The 14,641-nt window shown below is 39.3% G+C and overlaps 1 protein-coding gene across 6 annotated transcripts in view; it reads right to left on the reverse strand.

Annotated features, from left to right (window-relative positions):
- The window catches only part of RASA2 (RAS p21 protein activator 2), a 122,779-nt gene that overhangs the window by 89,252 nt on the left and 18,886 nt on the right, over positions 1-14,641 (reverse strand). For all 6 annotated transcript variants that reach the window (XM_023260515.2, XM_023260513.2, XM_023260514.2 and 3 more), the window contains exon 2: positions 5,968-6,085. In XM_023260515.2, coding sequence (XP_023116283.1) covers positions 5,968-6,085 — 118 coding nt within the window. The remainder of the gene's footprint in view (positions 1-5,967; positions 6,086-14,641) is intronic.

Genomic DNA, 14,641 nt, shown 5'->3' on the forward strand with positions numbered 1-14,641 from the left:
TACCGTTTACACTTTTACCAGCAATGCAGGAGGGCTCAAGTTATTTCATTGGCAAATTTGCTATTGAAAGTCTTTTTAAAATTAGCTATTCTAGTGAATGTGATATGATAAATTTTTACACCTGTGAAATTTCTACCCCAGTCAAGATACAGAACATTAATATCTCCCCAGACAGTTCCCTTGTGCAATCACCTCCTCCATACTGTCACAAAAACCAGTGATCTGATTTCGATCATGACACATTTGTTCAAGAATCTATAGTGACAGAAATGGTCTTAAACTGCATTTCCCTGATGGCTAATGATGCTGAATATTTTTCATGTGCTTGTTGGCCATTTGTATATATTCTTTTGGGAAATATCTATTCATGTTTTCTCCACATATTTTAAATGGGCTATCTGTCTTATTGGTTTTGTTTTCATTTTTAAATAAGTTCTAGATACAAGTCCTTTGTCAGAATATTTTCTCCCAGCTGTGGATGGCCATTTCATTTTCTGGACAATGTCTGTTGAAGAGCAGAAGGCTCTGATTTTGATGAAATCCGGTTTCTCAATTTTCTTCTTTTATGACTAGTGATTTCTACATCCTAAGTTAAGAATTCTTTGCCTATCCCCAAGTTGCTAAGATTTTCTCCTATGAAACCACTTATTTTTTTAATGTTTATTTAAACTTTTAAAAAATGTTTTTATTTATTTTTGAGAGACAGAGACAGAGCATGAGTATGGCAGGGGCAGAGAGAGAGGGAGACACATAATCTGAAGCAGGCCCCAGGCTCTGAGCTGTCAGCACAGAGCCCGATGCGGTGCTCAAACTCATGGACCATGAGATCATGACCTAAGCCAAAGTCAGACACTTAACTGACTGAGCCACCCAGGCGCCCAATGTTTATTTATTTTTGAGAGAGACAGTACCAGCAGGGGAGGGGCAGAAAGAGAGGGAGACACAGAATCTGAAGCAGGCTCCAGGCTCTGAACTGCCAGCACAGAGCCTGATGCGGGATTCGAACCCACAAACTGAGAGATCATGACCTGAACTGAAGTCAGACACTTAACTGACTGACTCACCCAGGTGCCCCCAAACAACTCATTTTTATAAGTTTATTTTAAGAATGTTATTTTGATGTTTAAATTCTTCTATAAAGACATGAATCTCTGAAATGTTAGTAAATATCTTTGTCAAGATCACTTCTTTCCTAAGAATGTTTAAAGAAATAAAGGATTCTTTGAAAATGTCACCAGAAAAATGCAATCTCTTTAGGATGTCACAACTTAAAAAAAGAAACTGAAATACAAAGGAAAATACTCTTACAGAAGTTATTTCTGACCTTGTCCAGAAAACAGCTGACTCAGCTTTTTAGTTGTTTATAACGCCTGGTTAACTTTTGCCAATATGTTTTCCACTTCAAATGTAATAAAAATAAACTTTTAAAAGTTGGTCTATCAAAATAACTGGAGTCCTCTAATTAATCTCAACATAAAAACTGATACAAAAACAACTATTAGGCAAAGACATGACATGTTTAGGTATTTTCTCCTTTGCATCATTTTATAAACAATTATAAAATTGAGGATTTCCTTTATATGTCACATGCACGCACTCAAATGTTATTTTTAAAATACATTATAAAACCAAGTAAGAATACCACAGAACTATCCACTAAACCATCTGTTATCACTATATCACCACAATTGCAGCAAGTTAATCCCCACATCTGGGTGCCCACATCTTTAATTAATTAATTAATCAATCTATCTGAAGAAAACTTCAATGAGATTGGTAAGCAGCAATGACTAGACTTACACAGTTTTTAAAACAACACTCTATTGCTATCATTGACGTATGATCATGCATATGACTCTTAAGGAAATTCCTGGGATGAGAAAGAAAAGCACTAGGCACAAGCAGTATTGCTATTTCTCAGTTTGTTTATACCATTCGCTCTTCAAAAGGATTTGAGGTAGAAATGTGGGAGCTATAGATTTCATATAGGACTCTTCCTTACCCATTATGAAAACCTGTATCCAGGCTGCCTATAAAAACTGTACTATCCAGAACCCATAAGATCTAAATGGTATCTACTGACTTATCAAAATAAGGGGAAAAAACACTGACATGAAAGCCAGGGGGGCAAAGCTTTATATTACGATTCTTTCACCTTATTCCACAACGAAAATGCTAGGGGGCACCTAGAATCCAAGAAGCACCTAATCTAACATGTGAAATAACCTAAGGTAACCACTGTTAGTCTTAAAATACCTTCCAAGTTGCTATGCATCTAGAAAAATAATTTAAGATGGATAAAAATAATTGGTTTCATCATCTTTCCACAACACAAATATCTAGAAAGGCAAGAGTTAAAAAAAAAAAAAAAGTAAGCTAATTTTAGTCACTAATTTATAAAGCTACATATTTGAAACTACCACAAGTATTCAATTTATGGACAATTACTAGCTTTGTATATCACTGATATTTGTGCGATATGGAATCAGTGTACATTGAGTAACAAACTAAGAGTTGTAACAGTTTCAGGTTCCAATCTCCAGTTTGCTTTCAACTTCCTATATTATACACACAAATTATTCAGCCTTTTGGTGACTCGGTTTCATCATGCATAACATATAAATAACAAAATTCTAATACAACAGGGACAGATGATTTATGACTAAAGACATGAAGTATATTACTTTAAATTTGGGGGGGTTACTGAAGTACTTTCAGCTTTACACAATCCTTTCCTATGAAGAACACTAGAGACATTCAAAATTATAACCACTGACAATAAAGATAAAAGGGGAAAAGCCTCAGAGAAAAAAGGGCAAGTTTAAAGAAAATAGATTATGAAAAAGAACACCAAAAAATAGATTTCCTAGGGGTGCCTGGGTGGCTCAGTCAGTTAAGCATCTGACTCTTGGTTTGAGGATCTCACAGTTGGTGAGTTCGAGCCCTGCCGTTGGGCTCTGCTCTGACACTGCAGAGCCTGCTTGGGAATTCTCTCTCTCCCTCTGTCTCTATCCCTCTCTTGCTCATGCTCTCTCTCAAAGTGAATAAACTCTTAAAACCAGATTCCCCAAAAAGTTTACAGGAGTCATGACACTTAGTAATTCATTCATCACACGTTCATTCCAACAACTCCCCAGGCCTTTATTTTGACTCTTATCTCTGTCCAAGACTGCGTCCTGTCAGCACAGCTCTGTGCTAGAATTATGCCCACAAATGCTATTACAGGGCAGAGGTAGCACACTCTAATTTTATGAATTAGAATTTATCATGATACTCTCAAAGTGCTATTACACTTTCCAAAAATGAGAAATTTATGTAAGAATCCATTCCCTGACAATGACTTGTGCAACTCTCAGAAGTAATTTATTCTCAAGAGAAATAAAATAATGAGGTACTCTGAGAAAAGTTCAAATAAATAGGCACAATTTAGCCTAGAGAACAAACTGAGGTGTACTGATAGTTGTTTTCAAAAACTTGAAAAATGTCATGTCAAAGACAGATTAAGGTGTTTTCCAGAAATCCAAGGGAGGATTAGGAACAATTAAAAGGAAGATATATTTTAAAGCAATGAAAAGCCACATGAAAGCCAGCACTGCATCTATCTTGTTCTCATGAATATAGGAATAAACAGCACCCAGCCAGCTCTTGGCATACAGTAGGTTCTCCTTTTGATAGACATTATTTCACTAAATGTAAGAGTTTCCTAAGGATCAGAATAGTTCTAAGAACAAATAGTCTGCTTAAAAAGCAATGAACTCCTTGGTCACTGGAACAAACATTATTAAGCAAATGTCAGATGACCTCTTATCAACGATAATTGTCAGAAGGAACAAACTGTAAGGCAGTTGATTAGTCCAGCTCAAAAAACATTAAAGCTCCCTCAAACTCTGAGATTCTGTAATTCTAAAAACAAATCCAGGGGCGCCTGGCGGCACAGTCGGCTAATCATCCAACTTCGGTTCAGGTCTTGATCTCGTGGTTCATGAGTTCAAGGCCTGCATTGAGCTCTGTGCTAACAACTCAGAACCTGGAGCCTGCTTTGGATTCTGTGTCTCCCTCTCTTTCTGCCCCTGCCCTGTTTCACTCTGTCTCTGTCTCTCTCTCTCTCTCTCAAAAATAAATAATAAACATTTAAAAAAATTTTAATAATAAAAATAAAAATAAAAAATCCAGAATGTAAAAGAAAAGTTTCAGGGGCGCCTGGGTGGCTCAGTCGGTTAAGCGTCTGACTTCAGCTCAGGTCACGATCTCACGTTCCGTGAGTTCGAGCCCCGCGTCAGGCTCTGGGCTGATGGCTCAGAGCCTGGAGCCTGCTTCCGGTTCTGTGTCTCCCTCTTTCTCTGCCCCTCCCCCGTTCATGCTCTGTCTCTGTCTGTCTCAAAAATAAATAAACGTTAAAAAAAAAAAATTGTGGCACAAAAACAGACACATAGACCAATGGAATAGAATAGAAACCCCAGAACTAGACCCACAAACGTATGGCCAACTCATCTTTGACAAAGCAGGAAAGAACATCCAATGGAAAAAAGACAGCCTCTTTAACAAATGGTGCTGGGAGAACTGGACAGCAACATGCAGAAGGTTGAAACTAGACCACTTTCTCACACCATTCACAAAAATAAACTCAAAATGGATAAACGACCTAAATGTGAGACAGGAAACCATCAAAACCTTAGAGGAGAAAGCAGGAAAAGACCTCTCTGACCTCAGCCGTAGCAATCTCTTACTCGACGCATCCCCAAAGGCAAGGGAATTAAAAGCAAAAATGAATTACTGGGACCTTATGAAGATAAAAAGCTTCTGCACAGCAAAGGAAACAACCAACAAAACTAAAAGGCAACCAACGGAATGGGAAAAGATATTCGCAAATGACATATAGGACAAAGGGCTAGTATCCAAAATCTATAAAGAGCTCTATAAAGAGCTTCCACACCCGAAAAACAAATAACCCAGTGAAGAAATGGGCAGAAAACATGAATAGACACTTCTCTAAAGAAGACATCCGGATGGCCAACAGGCACATGAAAAGATGTTCAGCGTCGCTCCTTATCAGGGAAATACAAATCAAAACCACACTCAGGTATCACCTCACGCCAGTCAGAGTGGCCAAAATGAACAAATCAGGAGACTATAGATGCTGGAGAGGATGTGGAGAAACGGGAACCCTCTTGCACTGTTGGTGGGAATGCAAATTGGTGCAGCCGCTCTGGAAAGCAGTGTGGAGGTTCCTCAGAAAATTAAAAATAGACCTACCCTATGACCCAGCAATAGCACTGCTAGGAATTTATCCAAGGGATACAGGAGTACTGATGCATAGGGCCACTTGTACCCCAATGTTCATAGCAGCACTCTCAACAATAGCCAAATTATGGAAAGAGCCTAAATGTCCATCAACTGATGAATGGATAAAGAAATTGTGGTTTATATACACAATGGAATTCTACGTAGCAATGAGAAAAAATGAAATATGGCCTTTTGTAGCAACGTGGATGGAACTGGAGAGTGTGATGCTAAGTGAAGTAAGCCATACAGAGAAAGACAGATACCATATGGTTTCACTCTTATGTGGATCCTGAGAAACTTAACAGGAACCCATGGGGGAGGGGAAGGGAAAAAAAAAAAAAACAGGTTAGAGTGGGAGAGAGCCAAAGCATAAGAGACTCTTAAAAACTGAGAACAAACTGAGGGTTGATGGGGGGTGGGAGGGGGGAGAGGGTGGGTGATGGGTATTGAGGAGGGCACCTTTTGGGATGAGCACTGGGTGTTGTATGGAAACCAATTTGTCAATAAATTTCATATATAAAAAAATAAAATAAAATAAAATATAAGTGAAAAAAAATTGTTTTTTTAAAAAAAGAAAAGTTTCAGATAAACGAAGTATTCTTGATGATTACAGTCTGGAAAAAGTATAAAATTTATTTATTAATATATATCATATGAAAGATAATTTATGAATTTTTTACAAACCTTAAAGACTTTTCAACAACTTGGGTACGATAAACTTCTTCCTGGTCCAAATTTATGGTGCAGAAACAATCTCTCATTTTGTTGGGTCCAAGATATGGCAATAAATTTTTTGCTTCACCTGTTGGCACAAAAATTAAAATTGGTATTAAATACCACCAGCTGCTTCATGCTAAGCCTTATAAAGGATGAATTCAATTCAAAAGAATATTCCAGAGGTAGCACAAAAAAACTCCTGATTATAGAAAGAAGCTGATCAATTTGGGCTAAAGGCATCCAGTGATGGGGCACCTAAGCGGCTCAGTCAGTTAAGCACTGGACTTTGGCTCAGGTCATGATCTCACGGTTCATGACTTCGAGTCCCACATCAGGATCTCTGCTGTCAGCAGGGAGTCCACTTGGGATCCTCTGTTTCCCCCTCTCTGCCCGTCCCCTGCTCAAGCACACATGCTCTCTCTCTCTCAACAATTAATAAACGTTGAAAAAAAAAAAAAAGGTATCCAATGAGACCGAAAAGAGGAGCTGGGTGTAAAGGGGAGTGTGAGGTCATATTACATCATGGTGTCCCTGCTCGCGGAAAAGGGCGACTCCCCCACTTGTCCTCTCCATTCCAATCACCAGTGCCACTTCAAAGACTTGACTCCACAATTAATCCCTCTTTCCTGTATCATCAATTCTCTTCTCTAATGGATCATTCCCATCAGAACGAAAACAAGCTTTAGTATTTCCCAATTTTAAAAGAGCACAAAAAGAAAAAAAATCTGTGATTCCACATCCTTTCTTGTGGTATCATTCCATTTCTAGACTCTCTTTCATAGCAAATCTTCTCAAAAGCAATCATCTCTCGTCCCTGTTTCTAATTTCTCACTTTCCATCCATTCTTCAACCCTCTCCCCAGTCAGCCGGCTTCTAACACCATGATGACACACAGCAACTGTTCTAGCTAGGGTTATCAATGCTTTCCATGTTGCCAAATCCAGTGGTCATTTCTCTGCCCTCATCATACCTGATCTGGTGGCACTATTTAATAATAATAGTGACACTAACATCCCTCCTTAAAATGTCCTTTTCTTGGCTTCTCCAACACAATTATTTCTGGCTTTCCTCCTACATCCCTGGCCCTCTGTTGACTTCTTTCCCTCCTCACGTCTAAATGTTGCAATGCTTCAGGACTCAGATCTGGACCACCTTCTCTTCTTTGCCTGTGCAAACCCCTTCAAGTATGGTGTTAATGCAGTTGCTTCCTAGGTCTGCATTTCTAGGCCTGATCTCTCCTCCTCAACACTGGATGTGAATATCCAACTGCCTCCTTGGATATCCAGCAGGCATCTCGGATTTAACAAGTCCCCGACAAACCATCTGACTTCCTCCCCTAAAACATGCTCTTCCCCCAGTCTACCACCATCTTACTCTCTTTTTCTCACCATCCTCCCCAAACCTCCCCCACATCCAACCCACCAGTAAATCCAGCAAACCTCCAAAACACATCTCAAATCCAACCACTTCTCCTTGCCTTCGCTGGTATTCCCCTACAATCCACTTTCCACCAGTGTGATCATCTGAACATATTCTTCAGGTCGGTCACTGCCCTGCTCCAATACCATTCCATTTCACTTAGAATACAATCTGACTTCTAAATTCCCATTCTCATGATCCACACAGCCCTACCATTCTCTCCTCTCTGACCTCTTTTCTTCCCACTCTCTTCAGTGTTCACCCTTTTCTCATTCACCAACCATGCCAAACTTGGTCACGTGGAGGGCCTCTTCCTGGAATGCTCCAACTCTACAGCTTCCCATGGCTGGCTCTGCTTTTCCTTCAGGTTTCAGCTTAAATTCTCCTCAGAGAAACCTTCCCCAACTATTCTGTCTCCAGTAGATAACCCTGCTACCATAGCCTACTTCTGTTTTCTTGAAGGCATTTATAACTATCTGAAACTGCTAATTTTTACATGTTTATTTTCTGGTTCTCTCATTCTTGAGGCCTGAGAACTTGTTGATCCCCAAAATCTAAAATAGTGACTGTCATACAGTAGATATTTGAGAAATACTTGTTAAAGGAATACTAAAGGAAGCCAGGAAGTCTAATTTTGAAGTTCTTTTGAGATACTCATGGTCCAAAAGCACACACAAAAGTGTGCACTGAAATCAGACACCAGTGTACTAAATTCAGAAAGCAAGGTAGTTGGCTTAAGGGAAACAGCACTGCCCTAAGAATTATGAAATCAATGCTCCTGTTTTACCCCTGCTACTATGTATCTAAATGGCTTCACACAAATCACTTAAAGCACAGCCTTCTTGATGGAAATTTGGGCTAGATAAACTCAAGTCTCTTTCTGCTTATCACTTTAAACCTAAACGCCACTTAAACCAATATATTTTAGCATAGTCTATCAGAAACTTAAGAAGCACCTATGAAAAATTCAATAAACAATTTTTTTATTACAATGAGAAAATCAATGAAAAGGCATCAGTAAGATACTCATTAAGCTTGTCATTGAGCCAACAAAACTAAAAGGCAACTGACAGAATGGGAAAAGATAGGACGTAGCGGACAAAGGGCTAGTATCCAAAATCTATAAAGAACACACCAAACTCCACACCCGAAAAACAAATAATCCAGTGAAGAAATGGGCAGAAAACATGAATAGACACTTCTCTAAAGAAGACATCCAGATGGCCAAGAGGCACATGAAAAGATGCTCAACGTCACTCCTCATCAGGGAAATACAAATCAAAACCACACTCAGATACCACCTCACGCCAGTGAGAGTGGCTAAAATGAACAAATCAGGAGACTATAGATGCTGGTGAGGATGTGGAGAAACGGGAACCCTCTTGCACTGTTGGTGGGAAGGCAAACTGGTGCAGCCACTCTGGAAAACAGTGTGGAGGTTCCTCAAAAAATTAAAAATAGACCTACCCTATGACCCAGCAGTAGCACTACTAGGAATTTACCCAAGGGATACAGGAGTGCTGATGCATAGGGGCACTTGTACCCCAATGTTTAGAGCAGCACTTTCAACAACTGCCAAATTATGGAAAGAGCCTAAATGTCCATCAAATGATGAATGGAAAAAGAAGTTGTGGTTTATATACACAATGGAATACTACTTGGCAATGAGAAAGAATGAAATATGGCCTTTTGTAGCAACGTGGATGGAACTGGAGAGTGTTATGCCAAGTGAAATAACTCATACAGAGAAGCGTTTTCACTCTTACATGGATCCTGACAAACTTAACACAAGACCATGGGGGAGCGGGAGGGGGAAAAATGTTACAGAGAGGGAAGGAGGCAAATCATAAGAGACTCTTAAAAACTGAGAATAAACTGAGGGTTGATGGGGGTGGGAGGGAGGGGAAGGTGGGTGATGGGCAATGAGGAGGGCACCTGTTGGGATGAGCACAGGGTGTTGTATAGAAACCAATTTGACAATAAATTTCTTATTAAAAAAAAAAGCTTGTCATTGAGAGCTTAAAAGAAATTAAGTTACTACTTAGAGTAAATATACTTATATTCATCTCAACTCAGAATCAGGAATCTTTTAAATGATTCCAAAATTGCCTAATATGGGTTGGCCTTTACAAATAAACCAGTTTCCTAACAGGAAAAAATTATATGTTTTAATTTGTATCCATCCAGTCTCTTCCTGAAGCTAGATGTCGCTTCTCTTATCCAATCTCATCCATCTTGCCGAGCTCTCTCTACCCCATTCCCTCTCATTCCACAACACTGCCTATCAATTCTGATTGAAGCAGGTTGATTACTCTCAACCTTCTTCTCCTTTTTTTTATTTTTTATTTTTATTTTTTTATTTATTTTTGAGAGAGAGAGACAGAGACAGAACGCAAGCAGGGCAGGGGCAGAGAGACAGAGGGAGACACAGAATCTGAAACAGTCTCCAGGTTCTGTGCTGACGACACGGGGCTCAAACTTGGCAACAGCTAGATTATGACCTGAGCCTAAGTCAGACACTCAACCAACCAAGCCACCCAGGTGCGCCTCTTCTCCTTTAAGTCTTTTCTTCTTTGATGTCTCCTCTCTCTATAAATCCAGAAGGTGTTTTCTTTTTAAACCCCAAATCCAAGTAGGTCACCAAAGGGCCTGGAATGTAAACAACTTTTAGAATTAAATCATAATAAATATGATCTATATCTAATGAGGGAATTTGGAACACTGAATCACTGCTCTTGAATATGTTCCCGTTTCATTCACATAAGTGCAGTTTGAGAACTATTTTGTGAATGTACATCTATTCCACTACCTGCCTTTTCAAGGGGGAGATAATAGCAATTACTTTGTGTACAGAATCCAATGAATGGTATTAGATATCTACTAAGAATAAGTAAAAGCTTAAGGTCTATGTAATATATGAAACACACTCAACGTTGCTTCCTGTAAAAGCAATTATCATAATCTGTATTTGTTGAATATCTGTCACTAACTTATATTCAAATAAACTACACTGAAGGTGAATTCTTCTGATCAATGCCCAGCTCATTAATCAATCATACAAATATGTTGATAGATTCAGCTATCAAGACTTTAATTCCAAACTATATTGACACTCAAAAAAAAAAAAACAGATCAAGGAGCGCCTGGGTGGTGCAGTCGGTTAAGCGTCCGACTTCAGCCAGGTCACGATCTCGCGTTCCGTGAGTTCGAGCCCCGCGTCGGGCTCTGGGGTGATGGCTCGGAGCCTGGAGCCTGTTTCCAATTCTGTGTCTCCCTCTCTCTCTGCCCCTCGCCCGTTCATGCTCTGTCTCTCTCTGTCCCAAAAATAAATAAACGTTGAAAAATAAATTAAAAAAAAAAAACAGATCAAAATAATTAACTGCTACTCTATAAAAAAAAAATAATCAAAAGTAAAGTAACTAACAGTTTGAGAATAAAAATATTCTACACATGATATCTCTAAGCAGGAAAATTATTTTAATGGTACACACTTTATATCAAGCTACACAGAGACAAAAGTGAGGAACTTTGACAGAATGTACTTGTCTTATGTGTGATATTTGTATAGGACCTCCCCTATGTTCTAATTATGGTATATAAGTAAGAAGGAAGAGAGGTAGGGAGAAAGAGAGAGGAAGGACAGAAGGACAGAAGGAGGGAAACACAACTATTGCTCTTTGAAAACTTATCCTATAACCTCTACTCCAATCCTTTCCGTCCGACTCACAGCTTGAACCTGCAATTGCCTTCTGATCCTATTTCTTTATTAGAACCCTAGGGGGTGCCTGGGTGGTTCAGTCGGTTAAGCGTCCGACTTCAGCTCAGGTCATGATCTCACGGTCTGTGAGTTCGAGCCCCGCGTCGGGCTCTGTGCTGACAGCTCGGAGCCTGGAGCCTGCTTCCGATTCTGTGTCTCCCTCTCTCTCTGACCCTCCCCCATCCATGCTCTGTCTCTCTCTGTCTCAAAAATAAATAAACATTAAAAAAAAATTTTTTTTTTAAAAAAGAACCCTCAAGGACAGTAATATTAAGTGCCACCAAATCAAATGATTGCTTGTGAGTTTCCAACTTATTTGACCATGCTTCAGCATTTGGTAATGCCAAACTTCCCTCAGTTTAGGTAACTCATTCCAACAGTTTTGTTACACCCTCTTTGAGACTTTCCATCTACTATCAACATTTTCAATATGAAGAAACTTTTGGCATCCACAGACCACTGAATCCAGAGGTGGAGCACAAATTTTAGGTATTTTTTTAATATGTCATTATAAAATAATAAAAATATACTGAAAAATAAATACTTATGTTTCTCAAGATTATTTGATGGTATTATTTGTAATCTTTCTCAATTTATCTATATAGCCCATTTGATAATGGCTAGCCTTAAGGAGAATCGGGGTTTGTATCTGTGGTAGATATGGTGATCAGTGGTCATCACCCATTTCAACATCCTTTGGTATAGGACTTCCTGTACTGCAGATACTAGAAAGCTAGAAAGTACATTCCCCAACCTTTCTTACAGTTAGGGTTGTGGATATGATTTAAATTCCACCTATCAGTTGCACTCGCTAGAAATCTGGAGAGCAGAAGAGAAGGTAGGTTATATTTAGGCTGCTACTATGAAGTACGGTCACGGACATGTCCAAGTTTTGTGCAGCAGCGTTTCCTGAAGTCCTTGTATCCAGTCACAGGTTTCATAGGTATCAAGAAGGGCACAAGGCATCCATTCCGTCATACAGGTTGTGGCCGGTGTGGCTTGGCTCTGGAGCCAGCTGCAGTGACAACAGCTTACTAATGAAGATGGCTGCCTGGTGAAGGCTCTTTCCTAATAGTGGCAGGTTCCTAATCACAGCAGAAGTGGTAAGGTTCTCAGACAAGCAGCTAAAAGTTACAGCTTCCTAATTCTGTAGGTACCTTTCTGATCCTACAAGAGGTAGTAACTCCCTTGGTAGCCTAGCTGCAATGTGACTTTAGAATTTCATTCGTGAAAGTTCAACGTAGAGTCTGTTTCTTCAGTCAGAACTTCCAACAATTCCGTAAACCACTTAAAATAAGGGTAGTTAAGTGCCCAACTTCAAACCAGGTTATATCCCACAGTTTGTGAGTTCGAGTCCCTCGTTGGGCTCTGCACAGTGTGGAGCCTGCTTAGGATTCTTTCCCTCTCTCTCTGCCCCTCCCCGACTTGCACACTCTCTAAATAAATAAATAAATAAATAAATAAATAAATAAATAAATAAATAAACAAACAAACAAACTTCATTAAATCTCTTTCTGCTTAAACTAGCTAGAGTTGATTCTGTAACTTAATCCCGACTGGTTTGTTTTCTTGCCCTATATTTCTAACAAATTAAAAAATCCCATCTCACATTACTGGTCATCAGAGTATGGTAAATCTTTCAGCTACATGTGGCTACCTGGATCACACATGGACTCGAAAATTATAAAGCAATACCTCACCAAAAACTACTTTCATTGTTCCATTAGATAGTGAATTGAGTACCATAGCACACTCAAAAAGTGAATGCTTCAACTTGGGAAATGTAGACAAACGGATCTTTTTTTTTTTTTTTAATAAGTTAAATTTTGCTTTGTTTTGTATTAATTTAAATCCAAGTTGGTTAACATATAGTGTAATAAAGACTTCAGGAGTAGAATTCAGTGATTCATCACTTACACACAATACCCAATGCTCATGACAAGTGCCCTCCCTAATGCCCATCACCCCTTTAGCGTATCCCCCCACCCAACACCCCTCCGGCAACCCTCAGTTTGTTCTCTGTATTTAAGAGTCTCTTATGGTTTGCCTCCCTCACTGTTTTTATCTTATTTTTCCTTCCGTTCCCCTATATTCATCTGTTTTCTTTCTTAAATACCACATATGACTGAAATCATGTTTTTTGTCTTTCTCTGACTGACCCATTTCCCTTAGCATAATATACTCTAGTTCCATCTACACTGTTGCAAATGGCAAGATTTCATTCTTTCTGATTACTATGTAATATTCCATTGTATATTACACACACACACACACACACACACACACACACACACACACACACACACACACCTTCTTTACCCATACGTCAGTCAATGGACATTTGGGCTCTTTCCAAATTTGGCTATTGTGGAGGCAAATGGATCTTAATTCTCTTATTTCTGTAACTGCCTTTCAAAAATTTCTTCATTTCCTACTGCAGTATTTGGATGTCATTTTTTAAATATGCTCAATAATACAGTACCATGTTCACGAATTTGGGAGTGCCAAATTCTCAATACTGAAACCATGTAGACCATTTTGGGTACCTCCAGCTCATCCTTAAATTTACACATTGGATCTTGACCCTAAAGAAATAAGATTAAAGTATTCAAGACATTCAATATATTGCTAAGATATGACACTTGAGTAAGACAACTGAAAAAATGGAGATGCGTTTTATTTGCATCTGAATGAAAAAAGAAATGTTTTTAGGTTATCCCTCATTTTAAAAGTGCTATGCAGGGGCGCCTGGGTGGCGCAGTCGGTTAAGCGTCCGACTTCAGCTAGGTCACGATCTCGCGGTCCGGGAGTTCGAGCCCCGCGTCAGGCTCTGGGCTGATGGCTCAGAGCCTGGAGCCTGTTTCCGAATCTGTGTCTCCCTCTCTCTCTGCCCCTCCCCCGTTCATGCTCTGTCTCTCTCTGTCCCAAAAATAAATAAACGTTGAAAAAAAAAATTAAAAAAAAAAAAGTGCTATGCATGCCAGGATGCAGGATGCTGCAATATGCAAAGGCACATATTTGTCATACAAAGATAGCTGTATTGGCCCTACAGCAAACAGTACAGATCTGGTTATATGTACAATGATCACCATTTCCTTCAACAATGAATCAAGATCAGGAAGTGTATTTTTTTTTAATGTTTATTTTGAGAGAGAGAGAAAGAGAGAGCACAAAAGAGTGGGGAAGGGGCAGAGAGAGAAGAGAGAGAGAATCTCAAGTAGGCTCTGAACTGTCAGCGCACAGCCCAACACAGGGCTCCATCCCACGACCGTGAGATCATGACCCAAGCTGAAATCAAGAGTCCGACGCTTAACTGACAGCCATCCTGGCACCCCAAGAAGTATATTATTGACAAAACAACTGTTCATCTATTAAGAAAGCTGGCCTTCAAGCACAACATCTTTTCTTCTGTAACATCATTTTTTGTTGAATTCATAACTGATAATCTAATCCTCCACTGGGCAT

The sequence above is a fragment of the Felis catus genome, chromosome C2, assembly GCF_018350175.1.
Source record: "Felis catus isolate Fca126 chromosome C2, F.catus_Fca126_mat1.0, whole genome shotgun sequence".
Classification (NCBI taxonomy): domain Eukaryota; kingdom Metazoa; phylum Chordata; class Mammalia; order Carnivora; family Felidae; genus Felis; species Felis catus.